The sequence below is a fragment of the Canis lupus genome, chromosome 19, assembly GCF_003254725.2.
Source record: "Canis lupus dingo isolate Sandy chromosome 19, ASM325472v2, whole genome shotgun sequence".
Classification (NCBI taxonomy): Eukaryota; Metazoa; Chordata; class Mammalia; order Carnivora; family Canidae; genus Canis; species Canis lupus.
Window position 1 is genome coordinate 13,139,314 of NC_064261.1, and position 23,948 is coordinate 13,163,261.

Below are 23,948 nucleotides of genomic sequence, written 5' to 3' on the forward strand. Positions count from 1 at the left end.
ATCCAACCCAGTAGCATCCTGTTCTTTTCCTTTAGCATGTTTATCATAGGGGTACCTGGGTGGCTCAGTTGGTTAAGTGTCTATCTTCAGCTCAGGTCATGATCCCAGGGTCCTGGGATGAAGCCCCATGTTAAGCTGCCTGCTTGTGGACAGCCTGCTTCTCCCTCTCCTCCCTGCTCCCGTTCTCTCTCACTCTCTCTCAAATAAATAAGTAAAATTTTTTAAAATTCTTTAAAAAATTTTTTTGATATATTTATGATTATTTATTGTGGGTTTATTTCAATGTCTGTCCTCCCAATGATTTGTGAAAACCAGGCATGTAGAGACCCTATTGTTATTTTCCCATTCCATACATAGCACCTAGCACAATGTCTGGCCCACAGCAGGAGTTTAACAAGTATATATTATATCATTATCTTCTTTCCCTTTAAGCAGACCCACAGGAAAAGTACAACTGTAATCAGAAATTACATGTTGAACAAAATTAGAAACAAGGGGAATAAGTCAGGTGATAAGAATGTACATACAGGCTAAAATACAATATACAGGGATCCCTGGGTGGCTCAGCAGTTTGGCGCCTGCCTTTGGCCCAGGGCGTGATCCTAGAGTCCCGGGATCGAGTCCCACATCAGGTTCCCTGCATGGAGCCTGCTTCTCCCTCTGCCTGTGTCTCTGCCTCTCTCTGTGTGTCTCTCATGAATAAATAAATATCTTTAAAAATAAAAAATAAAATAAATAAAATACAATATGCTTATGAAAGAGCCATAATGCTTACAGACATATAGCCAAGATTTCTTTCCCCTAATATTTCATTGATAAGTTGGTAGATGCTGGTTTTTAATTAACTCAATATATGGCTTTTCATTATTGTTGTCTACACTTTAGTGAAAGCAAATAAATAATCACCTACAAATGTTTCTCAAGATGGCCTGAAAGTTATTAGGAGCTCAAAGAATTTCCCCACAGAAGCAATATTATCAACAGTGGTTAGATTTTCTTTGGTTAGTTCATAATGTTTAATCCATAATCCATTTATCCATTTAACAAATATGAACTGAGCACTACTGTGCCAGGAACTGTTGTAGCACTAGAGATAGAATAGTGTACAAAATAAGACAAAAATTCCCATCTTAATAGATCTTATATCCGTGTGATCAAAACAGAAAAGTGCAATATACAGAAAGGTAGATAGTGAAGAACAAAGCAGGGTAGAGAGAGAGGAATGGAGAGAGTGTAACTTTAACCTACTATTTAATTTATTTCTAGCTCTTTCTGTTCCAAAAAGATTTAAGTTAGAGATTACTTAGAGAACCTAAGTATCACAAATAAAATAACAATGCTTAGACAAGGAAAGACTTTAAACCAAGACACTATAAAAACACACTTCCTTTTCATAGCAGCAGACAGAGAGAACTCTTCAGGCTCCTAAGTCACAGAAAAGTTACAATAACCTGAGGCATCGTCTCCAAAAAAGCAATGGCTAGAGAAGGGAAGAGGATGAATGCACTGATAGAAGTTCCAGAAAGAAGAAGAAATGAAGAGCCAAGAAGGAAAGCACACTTCTTGTTAAGGACATGAACCTCCATGGACTGCCACTTTCTTCTATTCAATCACTAGTTGACAGTGATTTCTTCCTACAAACTGTAACTATTTCTGACCAAGATCTCTCTTTTATTTGGCATAGTATAGTTACACAACTTACCCATTATTCTATCCCCCAAACAAATATTTAACTTTTTTAATGTCAGAAAAGGAACCCTTTAATTCCTATCTTTATCATTAAAATTCCTATGAAAGGAATGCAGAGTGTCAGTAGACTACTCTGGTTCTTATATATTTTACCTTAATAAAATATCAGAATGTGGGGTGAAATTCAAGAAGATAAAAAATTGGAACAAGGTTTCAAAGAGCACCCCTAATACAAAAAGGGTGCTTGTACAAGCAGAGACAATCAGCTACTTTAATATGCTATCCTTTGTCCACAACCAGTTCCACTACCATTAAACAGTACCATAGACTAAGGAGAGAATGATGAAAGGGAGCAACAAAAGTAAACCTTCTCTAAAGCCCTGCTCATTTAGCTGGGGTGATAATAGGCCAAGGTAAGAAATGAGCATATAAACTAAGCTTGTCCATAACTTCAGATTTTTTCCTTCTTATATGAAATAGCCTCCTTATTGTTTTTCACTTGAAAAAAGGCTTTTAGTCAGTGAGTGCTAATTTTTTTGAAATTAAAGTACTCATTTCACTGTCATTTTAATAAAATTATTTCTCAGGTTATGACTATCAGATATATTCTGGGAATTTTTCAACATTTTATTTATTCATATTCAAAATATAATAAAATAAAAGCTTCAAATTCAGGAAAATGCAGGGAACCAACATATATTTTAAAAACTGGTATCAGCAGAAATGTTAGCCACAAAAAATTACCTTTATGGCTGTGTGTTTGTTTTCATCTTCTCCCATCCATAGATCCTGTTCATAGTAATATAAGCCATCATTAATGACTTTAGCAAGTTCAGATGTAATTTTTGCCCGAGACATGTGGTTGCCTGTTCGATCTCCTCCAGGATGTTTTCTCATGTAAGGTGGTGTCTGAGTGACAATTAAAATCTTGTTTAAATCCTGGTCATCAATTTCATAATCTGAATCATTATCAGACCAATCCGTAAATGTGTTTTTTCGTCCTTCTATTTGTTCTATCTCTTCATCAAATAAAAAATCAAGCTCTTCTTGCTCTTGCTCATCTGAAGGATACAGCTGATTTGATGCCTCTTCAGGTAGAGATGATGATTCCTGATGGAAGAAAAATGGCATTTTACTTATAAACAAACATTTCTGTCACTTTAAAAATAAACATCACATAATAATGTTACAAATTAGTATTATAAAGCCTGTAAGCCCAGCGACTAGTTAGCAGGCAAATTATGAAAGAAAATCAAGACAGTATTGTTCTGACCCACTAAATGCAAAGAATTTGCTAAACACTTAAGCTTAGCTAAACAAAAAACACAAAATTGAGTAAAAGGAGGATTAAAGAAAGACTCCTTTAAAATTAGAATGGTGGGATGCTGAGGTGGCTCAGCGGTTAGGCATCTGCTTTTGGCTCAGGGCTTGATCCCGCGGTCCTGGGATTGAGTCCCACATTGGGCTCCTTGCATGGAGCCTGCTTCTCCCTCTGCCTCTGTCTCTGCCTGCCTCTCTCTAGGTCTCTCATGAATGAATAAATAAATAAATAAAATCTTTAAAAAATAAAATTAGAATGGTGCCTAAGTCCATCCATTTTAGCAGACCAACTCATCTTACAGATGAGGGGGAAAAAGGCTTAGAGATATGAAATTAATTTGTCCACAATTTCTGAATTAGTCAGAACTAGAACAATCAAGGTTTTCTGACTTCCAAATTCAATAATCTTCCTAGTCTGAATCCTCGCAATTATATTAATGCCATTAGCTAGGTTTCCAATAGCTAATCCCTCTGCCCAATCTTCACCCTCACTTACTGTGGCCTGGTTTTCCTATTAAATTTACCCTAACCTGCACTAAACTGTTGAACTTGACCCTTCCTGAAAAGATTAAAATTGCTTCCTATTAGATGACATAACAAGTCCAAAACATTAGATCCTAGATCTTCTAAAATCCAACCTAGTCTAGATTTACAAAATTCTTAACACAAAAAAAGACTTCTCACTGTCATTTTCCAAGGCCATTCTTTGACCAGTCCTTATCCTTCAGCAAATGCTAACTCTCTTCTGCCTAGAATAAAACAATCCCTCTCTCTCAGAATTTCTATTAATGCAGCATATAGTCATTCAGCCAATAATTATCTGGGTCCTCACTGTGAGCCAAGTACTGTTCAAGGAAAGGATATACAATAATAACTAGTAACTGCCCAGACAGAGCTAATACTCTAGTAACTGGAAGACAGTCCATGATGCTTTTACTTAAAAAAAAAAAAAAAAATAGTTTTAACACATTATGAATATATTTAAAAACAAAAACTATATACCTTTGTATTCACATTTGCAAGGGCATGAAAAAAGTCTGAGAATAAACACTGAACTGTTAATAATGGTAAACCTTGGACAGAGTCTCTTTTTACTTTATATCAGTTATATTTAAATTTGTTTCAAACAAAAATTTTTCACTCATGAGGAAGAGACAAGAGATTTGAGGTTGAAGAGGACTTAACTGAGCATACTTATAGTAATGATTCACAGTAAAGAAAAGAATAAATTCATATCAATATAAAAACAAGTATTATACCATCAGAAAAATCAGAAATTGTTCTGACTTTCTGGAAGGTAGAAAGCCAATGGGATTGGACTGATAATGAATAAGGCTAAAGGAAACAGCAACTTTGAATCCATATAAAGACAGACACTTGTTCCACTGAAGTCCTAGAAAGTTCTGAGATGGTAAGCAAAATGAGCAGGAACAGACTATGTGACAGCCATTAAAATGGATATTTGAGAAACCAACTATAGAATATAGCTAGAACAGTCCATCCAACACCCTTATCTGAGAATATGAAGTTATAAAATCTGCTCCTGACTTAAAGTCCAAGAATTGCTTTCTAAACAAAAATTTGCTAAGAGAATGTTCATGGAAAGAAGCTGAACAAATCCCAGTATTATTCTAAACTTCTAGAACAGGGTTGTGGGGAAAATGATAAGATAATTTTACCAATGAATATAGTACACTAAGGAATTCCATCTCCCAGAGAAAAGTACTGATTTTATCAATTCTGGAGATCCAGAACTAGCATGACTATTCTCTGCCAAGGTCTAGAAGTCTAACAGGACTTTTACTCTTAACCAAAAGTGTGCACAATCACACCTCACATTCAGGAGAAAAGCTGTCTGGATGAGCAGATCTTCAAGGCCACAAAAGAAGTCCATACCAATTTATCAGTAACTAATATGAACCATCAACTAAAGATCACCACATATTAAGAAATAATCATAACCCTAAAAGAGGACTCAAAAAAAGGTGGAAATATCATAATACAGAATCTATTTTAAGTTTCCAACTCCAGAAAAACAGTAGCCAGATGATAAATCAAACATCAGATAAAAAATACCAAAACTTGGAAAAAAAAAAAAGAAAGAAACATAAGTTTTCCCCAAATAAAGGACATGAATATTCAACACAGTAAATAAAAACAAACCAACTCGAGTATATCATCTGAAATTTTAAGAGTGGGGATGAAGAAATAATCTTAAAACCTCAACAACAATAAAATCACCTGATACAAAAAAATCTAAAGGGACGAAATTTCACAAGAAAAAACTGACCAAGGAAACAGTGGAAAAAGCTTTTAAATTTCTAAAACTATCTCTGAACAGCTATACCCACTCCAGAATGTATATTTTTAAATGATCATTGTTTTTAATAAGTATGTTAGCAATGTTGTCATTAAGTAACCTACCTTAGCAGGTATCACTGAAATATCTAGGCCCCCAGAACCTACAGTCAAGTCAGCTTTCCTCCAAGCCAGATCTTTACTCTGTAATAGCAGAATACATTTCAGATCTTACTAATGGCACCAACAATCTTTGGCCATAAAACTGAAGGTCCTAGATTTTATATGATTCTCTTTCCACTATTAAAACCAGATGCAAAAAACAAAAACAAAAACAAAAACAAAAACAAAAAACAGATGCCGGGCAGCCCAGGTGGCTCAGCGGTTTGGCCCTGCCTTTGGCCCAGGGTGTGATCCTGGAGACCTGGGATCAAGTCCCACATTGGGCTCCCTGCATGGAGCCTGCTTCTCCCTCTGTCTGTGTCTCTGCCTCTATCTCTCATGAATAAACAAACAGAATATAAATAAGTAAGTAAATAAATACATATATACATACATACATACCAGATGTCATTAGCAATTTTCTGGCCCTATATATCGGAATCCAATATCTACCCTTCCAAAAACTCTTTTTTTCTAATTGAGTCAAAGATGCTATTAATTTTAACAGGAATCATTATTTTGTTTTTAAAAATCAGAACAATTTTGCTTTATTAATTAGCACACTCCCTGATTTAAGCCCCTTTAGAAAAAGAAATCAGTTTTGGAGAATTTTAAGTTGCTTGGCACCCAACTAGTCTTTGTATTAATTTCTGGTACTTCGTAACTTTCCTTTGCCAGCTCCTGTAAGAAAGAGAAAATATTTCTTTTTTTTTATTTGAGAATAGTTGATACACAACGCTGCATTAGTTTCAGGTGTACAACATATCAATTCAACTAAGCTTTATGTTATGCTGTGCTCACAAGTGTAGCAACCATCTGTCACCATAAAATGCTCTTACAATATCAATGGCTACATTCTCTATGTTGTATCTTTTATTAATATGATTTATTCATTCCATAACTGGAAGCCTTTATCTCCCTCTCCCTTCACCCATTTTGTCTATATCCCCTCATCCTCTGCCCTTCTGGGAAACATCAGTTTGTTCTCTGTATTTACAGGTCTGAGTCTGCTTTTTTTTTCACTTTTTTATTTTGTTTTTTAGATTCCACCTGAGTGAAATCCAATAGTATTTGCCTTTTTCAGTTTGACTTATTTAACTTAGCGTAATATCCCCAGATCCAAATGTCACAAATGACACGATCTCCATCCTGTTTTATGGCTAGTATTCCATTATATATGCATACCCTATCCTCCCTATCTATTCATCTATCAATGGACACTTAGGTTGCTTCCATATCTTGCCTATTGTAAATAATACTGCAATAAACATTAGCATGTCTTTTTGAATTAATACTTTCATTTTCTAAATTTTTTTTTAATTTTTTATTTATTTATGATAGTCACACAGAGAGAGAGAGAGAGAGGCAGAGACACAGGCAGAGGGAGAAGCAGGCTCCATGCACCGGGAGCCCGACGTGGGATTCGATCCCGGGTCTCCAGGATCGCGCCCTGGGCCAAAGGCAGGCGCCAAACCACTGCGCCACCCAGGGATCCCAATACTTTCATTTTCTTTGGGTAAATACTCAATAGTGGAATACCTGATCATATGGTAATTTTGATTTTTAAACTTTTTAAGGAAATTCCATACCATCTTCTGTGGCTGTATCAATTTATTCCCCTACCAACAGTATATAAAGTAGGAACCATTATTTTAAAAGAAATATTGAAATGTGGAGTTTTTCTAATGTGAAGGAAAACACAGAGATCTTGGAATAAATACAATACTATACAATCTTTGTCAATGATCCAGGACACTATCCTTTTGTTTTGTTTTTGTCAGGACATGGTCCTTATCCTCCCTAGCTATACAGCGATGTTATTTGCCATGATAAATATAGAAACTAAGTTCTTTAGAAAATCTTATTTGGAGAAAGCTGCTTTAGGTTTTTAAAAACTTATTTTATTATAATAAATTTATTTTTTATTGATGTTCAATCTGCCAACATACAGAATAACACCCAGTGCTCATGCCGTCAAGTGCCCACTTCAGTGCCCGCCACCCAGGCACCCCTACCCGCCGCCCTCGTCCCCTTCCACCACCCCTAGTTCGTTTCCCAGAATTAGGAGTCTTCCATGTTCTGTCTCCCTTTCTGATATTTCCACTTATTTTTTCTCCTTTCCCCTTTATTCCCTTTCACTATTTTTTATATTCCCCAAATGAATGAGACCATACAATGTTTGTCCTTCTCCGATTGACTTACTTCACTCAGCATAATACCCTCCAGTTCCATCCACGTTGAAGCAAATGGTGGGTATTTGTCATTTCTAATGGCTGAGTAATATTCCATTGTATACATAGACCACATCTTCTTTATCCAGTCATCTTTCGATGGACACCGAGGCTCCTTTCACAGTTTGGCTATTGTGGACATTGCTGCTAGAAACATCGGGGTGCAGGTGTCCAGGTGTTTCATTGCATCTGTATCTTTGGGGTAAATCCCCAGCAGTGCAATTGCTGGGTCGTAGGGCAGGTCTATTTTTAACTGTTTGAGGAACCTCCACACAGTTTTCCAGAGTGGCTGCACCAGTTCACATTCCCACCAACAGTGTAAGAGGGTTCCCTTTTCTCCGCATCCTCTCCAACATTTGTGGTTTCCTGCCTTGTTAATTTTCCCCATTCCCACTGGTGTGAAGTGGTATCTCATTGTGGTTTTGATTTGTATTTCCCTGATGGCAAGTCACGCAGAGCATTTCCTCATGTGCGTGTTGGCCATGTCTATGTCTTCCTCTGTGAGATTTCTGTTCATGTCTTTTGCACATTTCATGATTGGATTGTTTGTTTCTTTGCTGTTGAGTTTAATAAGTTCTTTATAGATATTGGAAACTAGCCCTTTATCTGATACGTCATTTGCAAATATCTTCTCCCATTCTGTAGGTTGTCTTTGACTTTCGTTGATTGTATCCTTTGCTGTGCAGAAGCTTCTTATCTTGATGAAGTCCCAATAGTTGATTCTTGCTTTTGTTTCATTTGCCTTCGTGGATGTATCTTGCAAGAAGTTACTGTGGCTGAGTTCAAAAAGGGTGTTGCCTGTGTTTTCCTCTAGGATTTTGATGGAATCTTGTCTCACGTTTAGATCTTTCATCCATTTTGAGTTTATCTTTGTGTATGGTGCAAGAGAGTGGGCTAGTTTCATTCTTCTGCACGTGGCTGTCCAATTTTCCCAGCACCATTTATTGAAGAGACTGTCTTTCTTCCAGTGGATAGTCTTTCCTCCTTTGTCAAATATTAGTTGACCATAAAGTTGAGGGTCCACTTCTGGATTCTCTATTCTGTTCCATTGACCTATGTGTCTGTTTTTGTGCCAGTACCACACTGTCTTGATGACCACAGCTTTGTAGTACAACCTGAAATCTGGCATTGTGATGCCCCCAGCTATGGTTTTCTTTTTTAAAATTCCCCTGGCTATTCGGGGTCTTTTCTGATTCCACACAAATCTTAAAATAATTTGTTCTAACTCTCTGAAGAAAGTCCATGGTATTTTGATAGGGATTGCATCAAACGTGTAAATTGCCCTGGGTAACATTGACATTTTCACAATATTAATTCTGCCAATCCATGAGCATGGAATATTTTTCCATCTCTTTGTGTCTTCCTCAATTTCTTTCAGAAGTGTTCTATAGTTTTTAGGGTATAGATCCTTAAAAAGACTTATTTATTTTTATTTTTAAATTTTTTAGAGAGAGAGAGCATAAGTGGGGGAGGAATGGGGAGGGAGCATGAGGGAAGTGAAGATAATCTCAAGCAGACTCTGTGCTGAGTCCCACATGGGGCTGGATCTGGCCACCCTGAGATCATGACTTAAGCCAAAACCAAGAGTTGGACACTTACCCATTGAACCACCCAGATGTCCCCTCCTAAAGGGGGTAAAAATAATAAGAACCACCTCTTTTAACATTTAAATACAACATGCTTAGCCACCATTGCTAATTAAAATTTGATTTTAGGGTTTTGATTAGGGTCTTCCAAACTCAGCATTCCTGACCTGTTAGACATGATAATTCTTTGTTTTGGGGAAAGGGGGGTGCACTGTAGGATGTTTAGCAGGATCTTTGGCCTCCACTCACAAAATGCAATAGCACTCCCCCAGTTTTAACAACCAAAAATGTTTCCAGACATTGCCAAATACCCCAATGAAGCAAAATTTCATCACTCCATTCCTCCAGTAGAGAATCACTCTTAAATCCCCTCATGCTTCCCTTCTTCATGCTGTGATGGTAAGGATAAAGAGCCTTATTTATAATATTCTTCAATCTGATAGTCTTCTTTATCCTTCCCAATTCCAAGTCCTATTATTTTCAGTGACCTTACCTTCTCCTTACAGAGCTTACTTTCAATATTTGAATCATTGGAGTACCACTCTTTCTGCATTTATTTGTGGTAAACTTTTTACTTTGAGCTAATAGTACATTCATATACAGTTGCAACAAACAGAAAACTTACAATTTTTTTTACCCTGTTTCTCTCAATAGTAACATCTTAAAGTATATAGCACAATATTACAAACATATACACTGAAATGTAAAATAACCCATTAATCTTACTGAAATCTCCCACTACTTGTACTTATTTTATTTTATTTTATTTTTTTTGTACTTATTTTATTTATGGTTTAGATCAGAGCAATTTTTAGCACTTTTGAAATTTTGTGTATCCAAACATGAGTCAAAAATACAGCAGTTCTGCCATCAAGAATCTCTCCTGTGGTTTCATAACATCTCACTCCCTCATGCACTCTTAAGAAATCAATTTTTTCCTTTCTCAGCATACACAAAAATCACCAAAACACATATATACCTGATTTGTACCCTTTATAAATAATAAGGTCACAAATAATAACAAACTGGTAATACAAATTCACAATTTATAAAGATTATCAGCTTTAAAAAATTTGAATTTAGTTACAAGTAAAAAGACCATGTCAAAATATTCTTAAATCATTTTTTTTTTAAGATTTTATTTATTCATGAGAGACATGCAGAGAGGCAGAGACACAGGCAGAGGGAGAAGCAGGCTCCATGCAAGGAGCCCGATGTGCGATTCAAACCCAGGAATCTGGGATCACTCCCTGAGCCAAAGGCAGGCGCCCAACCACTGAGCCACTCAGGCGTCCCAAGATAAATTTTTTAACTTATTTTCAACTACTGAGTAAACTGTTTTTACTTATGGCCAATGGATCCAATTTTTACAATTTTTTAAACTTTTCCAAATTGTATATATTTACTTGACAAACAAAATACACTGGCCTTACTACAGGAATGTACTACACTTCACTTGGTTTATAACAATTTACCTTCAATTTCACTGGAGATGGACGATGTCTCTTTTTTACTTCTATCCAAGGTTCTGAGTCCAAGTCAGGCAAACTAGTAGACAAACCTCTAGACATTGCTTGAAGATTACTTGTTTCAGTATTTTTCTTTGGGTTCAGCAGACTTCCAATTCTTGGAGAATTTGGGGCAGATTCTAAAATTTTAAGTTAGTACTTAGTTAAAACAATGGTTTTCTTACTGATAAAATACTTCATTTTCTTTACTTGGGCTTGATTTTTTTTTTCCAACAAAAACATGATCAATCAAATCTCAATTACAATTTTTCCAAAGACTTTCAAACCTGAAAAGATGTAATTTAAGATGTATCTGAGGGAAGCCAATGAATAATAGATAAAAGAAATGTCACCAACTCTTACACAGATCACATTCATTTAAACTTCTTAAGCATATCAATTGAGTCACTCACTGTGATAATACATCTAATTTGGGAGTTAATTCCCTGTGAAACCTTAAAATCTATCAATTATAATGAAATTACGGAATCTCAAACACTATTAAGCCATAGAGTAAATGCATATTTTATTCAAGGCAGTATCAGTCCTTTACTGTTCTGTTATAATCTATAGTAAGGCAGTCATTATTCATAATTTTCTTATTTCCTTTGCTTAAAGAGTTTTACCTAAATGCAATGTACCCACTTAGCTCATATTGGATACTATAAAGAACAGAATGCCACATTATTAAACTGCACTGCCCTGGGCACCTGGGTGTCTCAGTCATTTAAGGGTCTGTCTCCCTTCAGCTCAGGTCAGGAATTCCACATCAGGCTCCCTGCCCAGTGGGGAGTCTGCTTCTCTCTCTACCCCTCCCCCCATGCTCCTTCTGTCTCTCTCAAAAAATAAAAACCTTTAATAAAACAATTTACATTGCCCTGGCCATAAAATTTAAAACATTTTTTAAAACTCTGATGGAATTAAAAATGCTTTTCTCCACACTATATAATCAAAATAAATGCATGCTCTATAAATAAAATCCTAATCACTTTAAAATTTTTTTAAAAGTCAAAAGAATACTTATTTTAAGTTATAATGCAATATGTACTTCCTTTGGACAAAATGTTTTAAGTACAAATTAATACTCTAAAATTCTAAACATCATTTAATTTAGTCCCGAAAGTCAGTTACTTGAAAATATTGCAAAGGTTGAATATTACATATAGAAAGCTGATATAAATCAACAGAAACAATTCTTTTATTTACTAAATGAAAATGGAAAGGCACATTCCAGGAGTTTGGGTTTGAGAAGAATATTCCAAGATTTTACTCTCATCTACTACATGCTAGAATCAAATAAGTTATTATCCTCTCCATGAACACAGTTAGATCCAGGATTCAAATATCAAATGACTACATTACTTTTTTTAAGAATACATTGCTTCGTAACAGAAAAGACTCTAAAACTGCATTGTCCAGTATGTAGCCACTGGTCATATGGAGTTAATGAGCACTTGAAACAGGAGTAGTCCTAACATGTGCTAGTAAGTGTAAGTAAGATACATATCAGATTTCAAAAAAATCTAAAAATATAAAATGGATCTTTTTTTATATTAATGTTAATTAATATAAAATTTTTATATTAATGTTACAATATTTGGGTATATTAAAATATTTTAAGTATCATTAAAATTAGTTTCATTTGTTTTATGACTTTTCAGGTTTTAAAATTATTAGGGTTACATGTGCAGCAAACATTGTATTTTTATTGGACATTGCAGCTTACAACTTTCTTAGTTAACAGTACATATATTATCAATTGATCCACAGAGGTAGTACCAGTGAAATGCTAGACTTGGGCTGCAAGTATTAATATTAAAGTTATAGGAATGGGAATACATTAAATAGCAGAAAACCCTATTTCTAATACTATAAATCACCTATGCTCATGCAGTAAAAATAGACTGAGAACCACCACCCTAACAAGTACGAGAATTAACTAAATTACTACGCATAGTTCACATATAAATTATAAGAACACCACCTGGCACATGGAAGGGAAAATCAGTTAACTACTATTTTTAACACAGAAATTTAATCTTTAAATGCTTACTTAAGTTTATTATATAATCATCTCTAAATACTCTCTAAGCTTGAAAGTTTCTATCATGAACTCAACAGTTTTACTATATCCACAACATGTGCTTATAAATTAAATGACATCAAAATACCAAAGAATTTGGGTAAGACAATAAAATTTAGAATAGTCTGAGTTTTTAAAAGGAAATATTCACCTTGTAATTACTTATAATTACCACATTATCTCTTTTCTTTTACAATGAAAAGACTTCAAACATTATGTGTACAAATTTTAAAGGTAATGGTAAAGCCCTAATCTTCCAAGAACAAATGAATATTACTTGGATGACTTGACATTAAACTTACAGATAAAAATTTAGATGCATACTTTGACACTTAAAGGTTCTAATTTGTGAAAACATAGAAAAAAGTTTATCTTTGCTGTTTTCATTAATTGAAAATTGTCAACATCACTCTCCAGAGGTAAATCACCATATATATTCCATGATTATCTATCTAATTTCACTTCTTTATCCACTGTGAAACCAGGTAATTATATAGATTGCTTTAAAAGGATTAAATACTTTATGTGTGGCACATTCAGGAATACTTCTGTAACTTTTCAAAGGAAATTCCACAGCTTATTCAAAAATCATTAAGGATCCTTCTACACATTTTTCAAAGAACCAAAAACAATACCAAAAAACCCCAAGATGGTCAGGTACCTCTCTCAATTTTGATGAATGAAATCCTTTTACTTAAAGAGTTGATACTATAATACTATATCCACAGAACTGTAAAACCTAAATTTTAAAATTAACATCTTACCATTCCCATAATCAACATTTTCTGGTGCATTGAGGTCCTCTGTTCAGTGCAAAGGTGAACTCATGTTACACAATTCAACCTCCATAGAGGGAAAAATAGACATTTTAATTTCTTTGATGGAAAAAAACAAAAATGTTTAAATATCTAACCATATAAATCCCTCATAAAATATACATCAATGGTTATGTTTTTGAAATTTAAAGTCTTCTCATCAGAGAGAGAGGATATAGATAAAATTTCTTTACCTAAAGGTACAGATAAACACCATCTACATTTCCTATTCCTACATCCATTTCAAATTTTTGGTGGCATAATTCTCTCTAATGAATTTAGGACCTAAGGCTTTCTCATCAGAGGATAACTATTAAGGGCAGAAATTCATGGAAAAGGCTGAATTTACGTATTTATTCCTATGGCGTAATGTGAATCTGTGTAATTCTACGAACATTCTTTCTATATACCTTCATTATCCATCTAATTACAGATCTATAATCTAAAGAACCTAAGAACTTTGACATTTAAATATACAGTGATTTGTTTTGATAATATGTATGAGATGTAAATGAGTGTATATTTAAAAAACACAAAATGTACAAGACATTGTGATTTTATTCTTGCAAATTTTATTAATAATGCATAAATGGTTAAATGAACAGGCATCACCAAGTTAACTGACCTACCTTAGCTAACCTGTGAAAAAAGTATTTTCTATTTTTATCTAACCCACCTAATGCCTGTTCATAAGCAGGTTAAAAATGTCATCTTGGACCCCAAATTTACACAAATAAATTAATCTAACTCATACAATCAGACATTAAGTCTTTAAGAAAACCTAAAAAATATCACTTTTCTTCAACTTTTAAAACATCTGCCCAAGTTGCTTGCTAAGGTTAGAGGCACAGAGGGCTGACAATCAAAGGAACACTAAATAAAAATATCTGTCAGACTGTCCATCGGTACTTTATTGATGGCAGGTCTCACGTCACGTACTGGTGTATAAAAAATATATTTTGAGGAGTTTAGAAAAAAAATAGTCTTGTTTATTTCTCAAATTTCTTATCCTTCAATGTCCACATTAACACATCATATAGTCCATGTGAAGTAAGATGACAATATGGGAGCTGTACACTGTACACTACACAGAAGAGCAAATCAAATAGCAAAGGACCTAACAATCTGGGAAATGCCACTCGTGCCTCTCTAGGTTTGCTTTATTGATTGGGACGCAGGTACACAAGTCTGGAAGGATAAGACAGTATCTTGCAATATTCCCAGAATGATAATTAACTTTCCCACCATAAATAAAAGTAGCACATGCAGCTCAGGCTAATTACACACAAATGGGTGGCTCCTATAAAAACCACTGCAGTCCTCTGGTCTCTCTCCTCATCATCACAAAGGCGTTTATCTCCAGTGTAGTGGTGGCCCAACCTCCTCCACAAGGAGTCGGGAGTAGACATTCTTGCACAGCAGTAAGTCTGGTCGCTTTCATTTCTGCAGCACGATTTGTTCCAATGTTTATAATATTTCAGTGAGTCACCTATTCCTCTGCATATTCGATCAAATGACATCCAAGCATCAGTAGATCATCACCCTGACTGAAAAAAGTTTAAGCACACACATTTTTTTCCCAAGAGGGAATGTCTTAAAAATGATCCAGGAAAATAATTCTTAATATTAAAGCAGTTTTTGGAAATTCTAATCACCATGAATCCTTTAACCTATAATAACTTCATAACAGTACCCCAATGCTGCTTTTGAATATAGGTCATCCCATCTTTACGAGATTGAAGCACACTAGTAACAAAATTAAAGTCAGCCCCACCCTTGAGTCTTAAGACTTTTAAACTACTTTAGACTACACCAATCTTACAAGAGGAAACCGACACAACATATCTATAATCATCTAGGTAAAATTAAGATAGGTATAAATTCCACATATGACAAAGTACACAATTTAAGAATAGGGCAGAGCTTTACCCATAATTCTTAAATCACTTCGTAACTTATGGCTCTGAGGGGTGGGGGCAAAATGAATAGAATTTAGAGCATCAAAAGTCATTTAGTTATCTTTTAATTTTTCTATAGAATCTAAATAAACTTTTTTAAAGGATAGGCAAATTGGACAAAATAGCCCACCATTACACTGCTTGCTCTAGAAGAAAAGCTGTTACCTGTATGTGAACAAAAGGCTTGGCCTGGTACAAACTCTGGGCAATCAATCAGTTGAGAGAAGTCTGTTTGTGGCACACTACGTGGAGGAGGGCCTGGAATTGGCCACTTTTCTGGTTCTATCTTTTTTCTCATTTTCTCATCCACAATTTCCACTTCTGTGCTATCTTTCAGTGCCTATAAAGAGATATTTTGATCTATTAAAGAACTATCATTCAAAAAACTATAATTGTACATACTATACTTCTAATAACCTAAAAAAAATTTTAATTTGACAGTAGCAGAAATTATCACAGTAAATGTTTCAAAAATATCAATGAATTAATTACTTAGAACAAATCTCTAAAGCATTTGCCCCTGTGATAGGTAACAGATATCCTCATATAACATGCAACAGATAACTTGGTTTTCACAACAGAATAGGATTATTACATCAACTAGAAGCAAACTACTTTTACCATAATTTACTTCCAGTTTTATTCTCTCATATTTCCTTTTATCTTACCTTAATACCACCAAATAAAATTAACTCTATTTTAATAATTATCACCATTACTTAAAATACAAGAAATACACATACACATTCCTGACAATACCCTATAATGTACACAGAGAGGAAACTGAGGCTCAAATAGATAAAGGACCTTGATAAAAATCACAGACTGCATATGAGGCAATACTAGGACTCATATAATATACTGACCACCACTAAAACTCTTAGCCACTGGCTATAGTGCTTCGCAAAATAAATATGCTATAATTTAATGATAAAATAAAACTAGGAAAAAAAAAACCCTCAAAATAAGATTTATTGATCTGAATTCTACCTGAAATTCAAGGGTACTCACCTTTTAAGAATTAAATCAGGAAAAATATAAATATAAAAACTGAACATATATGTTATTTTATAAAAGTTAAAACTCACCATATTTTAGTGAAAGAACATATTATATGCATTACTTTTTACATGTGTATGCCCCCCTTAGTATTAGTATAGTACTCAGTTTGCAAGTTATATTTTCTGTAACTGGACAGTACTTTAAAATTATTAAAATTTATTTTTTCTTTTATTTTAAAGATTTTATTTGTTCATGAGAGACACAGAGAGAGGCAGAGACATAGTCAGAGGGAGAAGCAGGCTCCACGCAGGGAGCCTGATGTGGGACTCCATCCCGGGACTCCAGGATCACGCCCTGAGCCAAAGGCAGACGCTTAACCACAAAACCACCCAGGCATCCCTAAAAATTATTCTAAAACAAATTTGGATGGGAATCAGGATACTCTGAAAAAATAGTCTGAAATACGGAATAAAGGAATTAAGGAAGAAACCTATGATAAGGGGTTTGAATTGGTGATAGCTATAATTTTTCCTAATATATATTTTCCTGGTTTTATCTACTGAACATTTTAGAAACAATGACACCCTAGTAGCAAACCCTGGTATACCCAGGATCCAGATCCTCACCACAACATGAATGAATTTCAAAAACTACCAATGAAAAAGTCAGGAGACAGAAGAATCCCATTAACTCAAATGCATACAAATAAAACAGATAAAATTAATCTACGCTAATATAATCAGAAAAGTGGTTTGGGATGGAGCAGAGGGTTGCGGGAGGAGCAGGACCGACTGACTAGGAAGGGCCATTAAGGACGTTCTTAGAGTAATGGGCTAGATCTTTCTGAGGGTAGGCTTATACAATTTCGAAATTCAATGAACCTAAGACTCCTGCATTTTACATACACCTGAATTAAAAAAAAAAACACTTTGAAACTTTCCTATTGTTTTCAATTTTTCAGAACAGTGTTTGGAAAAAGAATGCCAATATGTTGATAGAATATGGAGCAAGTGAAACATTCAATGGTGGTACTTTTAACTGGTTCAGTAATTTGGAAAAAATGTTTAGCAGTTATCTACAAAAACTGAGTGTATGTATGTATCCTATTACCCATGATTTCAAAGGAAAATAAGTGCATGTGACCATCAAAAAATATGTACAATAATGTTCACAACAGTACTACAGATTCAAACTGGAAAGAATCCATGTATCTATAAATAGCACCATGGAGAAGTATATTGTTTTATATTCATATAATGAAGTTCTGTCCCAACATGGATAATGAACAACTGTTACACACCAAAAACATGGATAAACCTCACAGAAGTGATAAGGACAAGTCAGATAGAGAAGAGTACACATACTGATTAGATGAAATTGAAAAACAAATGAAAGCTCTGAGGAGCAATTACCCTTGAGGAGAACAGTGGTACAGGCTAGGAGAGGGCAAAATGGAACTTTCTGGGACACTGTAAACGTTCTCTATCTTAATCTAGGAGGCAATTACACAACTATATACATTGAAAAAAGTCATCTGTGATCCTATAATTTCTAATATACAGTGTACAAATCATGTCTCAATGTAAAAAGAAATTGAGTGGGGGAAAAAAACCAAAGTTGTTTACATACGACTACTGAATAATCTAATATATGCTTTTTTTTTTTTTTAGAAAAAGGGCATTATAAGATATGTAGTATAACATGTACTAATCTCAGGAGAAATAACACATAAAAAGGAAGTAACACTGATTGTTACCAAGAAAAGCTTAACTAGTTCACTGTTTGGGAAAGATGAGAAGGAAATTTGTCACTACATACCCTCTGAATTTTAAATCACAGGGAATTTATTCCCTATTGAAAATGTTCAGGAAGAAAATAAAAGAGAACAGAACTGAATGTTGTGATTTGGACCTTCAAAACATCACACAAAAATTATATTTTATACAAAATTAAGAAAAAGACCTAGACAAAACAAGAGTTTTATTTAAACCAAACCATGATTATCTTGAACTCCTAAACAGTGAGTTATAGTATTCAATTACTATCTCTGGGGGAGCCTGGGTGGCTCAGTGGTTGAGTGTCTGCCTTCAGCTCAGGGCTGGGATCGAGTCCCACATCGGTCTCCTCACAGGGAGTCTGCTTCTCCCTTTACTTATGTTTCTTCCTCTCGGTCTCATGAATAAATAAATAAAATCTTAAAAAAAAAAAATTCTGGATACCTGAAGGCTTTTCTAATTATTAATTTAGGTCCTTTTCTTAGTGGTATTTATTACTATGAACAACCACCAATGTTAGAATATAAAGATAATGTATTCCTAGTTCCTGTCCTATGCCTCATACTAAAAGAAAAGATTTCCAAGTGCAAAGACTTAGAGATAAGACAGAGGCACACAGATTGAGGAACCATAGTCAGTCAATTTGGAAGATAGTTTCAGATGAGAATAGTATGAATAGCTTAAGAGCCTTATAAATATTACATTAATTACTTCTCTTAAGCCCTTATACTCTATTTTAAGTATAATTTGCCCTATTTTTACAATGAGAAAACAAGCATGAAAAAGTAACTTAGTTATACAACTGATTAGCTACAGATCAAGGATTAATTGAATATTAAAAAAAAAAAAAAGTCACGAATAGCTCTCAGCTGTGGAGCAAAAATCAAGAATGCAGTAAACTGGATCTACCATATGATCCAGCAATTCCACTTCTGTGTATACACCCAAAGAAAATGAAAACAGATTCTGGAGAGATATCTGCATGCCTACGTTTACTGCAACATTATTCACAGTAGCTAAGATAGGGAAACAAACTAAATGCCCAACAACAGATGAAGAGCGGCATGCAGGCATGCATGCAAGCATACACACATACACACACACACACACATCAGATATATCCATATAGATCTATGTATCAGAATATTATTCAGCCATGAGATAGGAGAACATCTTGCCATTTGCAACATGGATGGACCTTATGGACATTATGCTAAATATGGTAAGTCAGAGGAAGACAAGTACTATATGATATCACTTATATGTGGAATCTTAAAAAGTTAAACTTAAAGAAAAAAAGTAAAATGGTGGTTACCAAGAAACAGCAGGTGGGGGGATAAGACTGATGTTTTTTAAGAGGACTAACTTGCGCCAAGTTGTGAATAATCCAAAGAGATTTCATGCACAGTACAATGACTACAGACAATACTGTATTATAATTATGTGATAAATATCACTATAATAGCAATCATTTAATGCTATATATATATCAATGTAAAAAACAAAAGCACATACAGGAAGCTGAAAATGGATGGGAAGAAACAGATTCAGTAAGATTGGATGTGTAGAAAACCTCAACCAAGGCAGATAGGGGTGTGAAATAAAATAGCTTCTTTTGAGGGTTTTTCAAGAAAGGAAAGACTTGAGCATATTAAAATACATATAACAAAAAGCTGATAGAATTGAAATGAAGATCCATAAAAAGGAGTCAACAATAGAAGGGCATCCTTGAAGACAAACAATAATAGCAAATTCTTATTTAGGGCTTACTATGTGTGCCAGATACTATATCATTACACATTTCATCTAGACAGCCCTATGAAGTATGTACTGTTACCATTTCCACTTTACCGAAGTCTCAGGACAATGCACAAAGTCACAAAACTACAAGGATGTGTATGCAGGTTCTCAAGTCCATGCTCTCAATATGCTTATATTTCAAAGCCCAATGAAACCTGACATTCTTAACAGAAAAATGACAACTTCCCCACTGTAACCAACAGTGGTGCAAAATGAATATTAAGTGAATGTAGACCTATGCTGTTCTAAATCACTGTGCTTGGGACGCCTGGGTGGCTCAGTGGTTGTGTGCCAGCCTTCAACTCAGGTCATGATCCTGGGATCCAGGATCGAGTCCCTCATTGGGCTCCCTGCGAGTAGCCTGCTTCTCCCTCTGCCTGTGTCTCTGCCTCTCTCTCTCTCTGTGTCTCTCATGAATAAATAAATGAATCGTTTAAAAAAAATAAATAAATAAATCACTGTGCTTATGTATTTCTGTATTTCATAGAAACACAGTAATTCTAACCATAATAGTAACACAAAAGTTCTTTTAAATATCTCATCCCTAATGCTTTAAGTTATAAGGAAACAGATAATCAATAACCTAAAACCTATGCCTGAGGACTTAATGGAAACACCAAAAGACCAAAAAAGCATACAATAATGAAATTACAACAGATTTCTAAAGAAATACAGAGTAGGGGAAATCAGTAACAAATTCACGAAAAATGACAACTGAGGTAGATTTTTGCTATAGGATGACAGAAGTAGTTAATAAACTCATTCTACTATGAATATAATAACATTTTTCTGAAGACTAAGCTTTGCAGGAAAAAACTAAGTTTTCTTCAAATTATAGTATAAAGAAACTTTTAGATGTTTTCTTTAAAATAAACAAATGTTATAATGGCAGTACTTGACGTAATTTCTTTCATAAGACAAAAACTCAATTACACATTAACAAATAGCAAATCACTAGTTTATATTGTTTTTGAAATCTTGAATCTTCCTGTAGTTAGTTTTTAAATCATGGAGCACATAGGTTTAAAAAAAAATTGCTAGAAATCAAAGAAGTCTGTTAAAATAAAAATATGAGTCCAAACCTGGGAAAAAATATTTGTAAAATACAAAGGACTTGTATCCAGAGGAACTCTTACAATTATAAGAAAACAAACATGCCATTAAAAATAGGCAAAATATGTGGATCTTTTCAACAAAAAAAGGTACACCGAAGGTAATTAACACAGAAAAAAGATGCTCAGCATCATTATTCATTAGGGAAATGCAAATTAATACCATAATGAGGGACACCTGGGTGGCTCAGTGATTGGGCCTCTGCCTTCAGCTCAGGGCATGATCCTGGAGACTCCAGATCAAGTCCAACATCGGGCTCCCTGCATGGAGCCTGCTTCTCCCTCTGCCTATGTCTCTGCCTCTCTCTGTGTGTCCCCCATCAATAAATAAATAAAATCTTAAAAAAAAAAAACACACACACACAATGAGAAACTACTACATATCTATTATTCCAAAAAACTGATAATACTAAGTGCTGATAAGGCTATATAACAAATGCAACTCATGCAAAATGGTCAAACCCACTTTGGATATCTTTCTTACAGTTAATATACTTAAATTAAAATACATGCCAGCAATCACAATCCTCAATATTTACCCAACAAAAATGGAAACATACACCATACAAAGACCTTTCTGCTTTACTCATAATCTCTAAAAACTGGAAACAATCTAAATGTATATCAACCAATGAATGGATAAACTGTGGTACATCCATACGGTAGAATACTAATCAACAATAAGAACGAACTACTGATAATGTACATGAATAAATCTCAAAAGCACTATGCTGAGAGAAAGAAATCAGAAATAAAAGTCAACAAACTACATACAAACATGTAACTATTTTTTTTTTGGAAAAAGCAAAACTAAAGGGACAAAAACCAGATCAGTGGTTTCAGGGGATATGTATGGGAAAAGGGATTGCTACACAGGGGCACAAGAATGTAGGTCCAGCAAAACTATAGTAAAAGGGCAAATTTGATTAAATGTATACAGGGAACAGAAAACCAAAAATGTTCAAAGCATTTCTACAACAGTGCAGACCAAAAAATTAATAAAAGCATTAGAATACAAGTGGAAAGACTATTTCAAATTAGCCTTTCTACAGCTCAGGAAAAATTCTCAAAATTTTAATGAATAGAAATATATGGTATTTTGCAGCAACCCAAGAAGACTAACGGACCTAGAAGATCCAAGTTTGAAGGATCAGGTTAAAAACAGGTGGAAACATCATTAATGAACACCATGAGGGGTTTTCCAAGGTTAGACATTTTTTTTTAATGAGGAAAAATTTTATTTATGCATTTATCATTTATAGTATCCTTAATTCTTTTGTGTACATGCTTTATAAAATGAAAAAAACCCATGAGATGTAGTCTAAGCCTTAGGCAACTACAGATGATTTTTGCATTTTGCCCTTAAGGTTTTTAATATACTTTTCAGAGCAGTTTTAGGTTCACCACAAAATTGAATGTAACTGTTTTGTTTTGTAACTGTTTTTGTAAACAAATAATTACCTCTAAAATGAGATTAAGGTTTGTAGTGAGAGCCTGAACACGGTGGAAACCAGCAATCAGGGAAATAGGCAAGAAACCTTGTTCATCCATCTTTCTCCTAAGAAAGAAGTCCCGCTCTAAATTTTCTATACTGAAGTAATATTCACTGAAAAAAAGAAACATAAACAAAAAGAAATGAACATAAGTTTAATTTATTTATTCAAAAGGATATAAAAATATCTATAGCTTCTATGTCAATGGCTTTAAAATTATTTTATTAATAAATAAAGATTATTTTAAAGATTAAGATTTAAATACATAAAGATTAAATACAACTGAGATATATAGGGTAAATACAAGAAGGAGCAAAACCCTACTGAGTTAATAATTTCTTATCCATGAGTAGCAAGAAATTTAGAATACTGATTCTCTTCCAAAAACCTAACATTAGGTAAAACTGATCTAAGTAGAAGTATAAAGAATTAACCAGCATTTTACTTTAAAATAATTCAGTAACTGATTTTTTTTAAATGAGTCAATTAAGTGAAAATTTTCATTAAAAGTTATTTTAACTAGCTTCACTTAAAAACTAAATAATGACTAAACACATCAACAGATTCCCTTCCAACTTTTTCCCTATCACTATGCAGAACATTAGTTTTGGAAGTATCCTTTGTCAAGTTTATGGAGTAGATTATTACAGTTTCTGTTTTGTTTTTCAAATTGATAGGGTACTGACACTGTTTACTATTTCTGAATCCTAGCAATCAGCACAATGCTGAGTAAAAAGTTAGTGACTACAGAAGCACAGATATACACACAATAAATTATATATTTGTAAGATCTCCCTTTTTCTTTGATGGAGAGAACTATAAAAGACATTAAGAATAAACAGAATATATGGCTAAACAGGAATATCTATTGTACTATGAGGTACATGGAGATAAAAATACAGAAAAAGGTTAAATACCTTAATCTTCTCTAGGAAAGTACTGTGAGAAATGTAAGTGAAAAAACTGCATAATCAATAACTACAAGTTCCAAGACACAAAGATAATACATATATATTTAATAATGGCATTTGAGAAACACATTTAAAATTACAGCCTCCATAAAGAATAATAATAGGATTCTAGAGAGACCAAGAGGACAAATGGGGGGAAATGCAG

At 34.2% G+C, this 23,948-nt stretch overlaps 1 protein-coding gene across 28 annotated transcripts in view; it reads right to left on the reverse strand.

The window, feature by feature from the left end:
* LARP1B (La ribonucleoprotein 1B) overlaps positions 1–23,948 on the reverse strand; it is a 130,042-nt gene that overhangs the window by 82,377 nt on the left and 23,717 nt on the right. For 20 of the 28 annotated variants that reach the window (XR_003125434.3, XR_007403883.1, XR_003125437.3 and 17 more), the window contains 5 exons: positions 22,801–22,945; positions 15,816–15,990; positions 10,762–10,934; positions 5,434–5,511; positions 2,434–2,799 (listed from right to left, as the gene is read on the reverse strand). Coding sequence is in view for 23 of the 28 variants with exons in the window: in XM_025420593.3 (XP_025276378.3) it covers positions 2,434–2,799; positions 5,434–5,511; positions 10,762–10,934; positions 15,816–15,990; positions 22,801–22,945 (937 nt within the window). In the remaining 5 variants the exon portion in view is untranslated. Of the gene's footprint in view, positions 1–2,433; positions 2,800–5,433; positions 5,512–10,761; positions 10,935–14,241; positions 15,240–15,815; positions 15,991–22,800; positions 22,946–23,948 lie in introns of those variants that run through there. The other 8 variants (XM_035702231.2, XM_025420589.3, XM_025420588.3 and 5 more) reach the window with 2 other exon arrangements.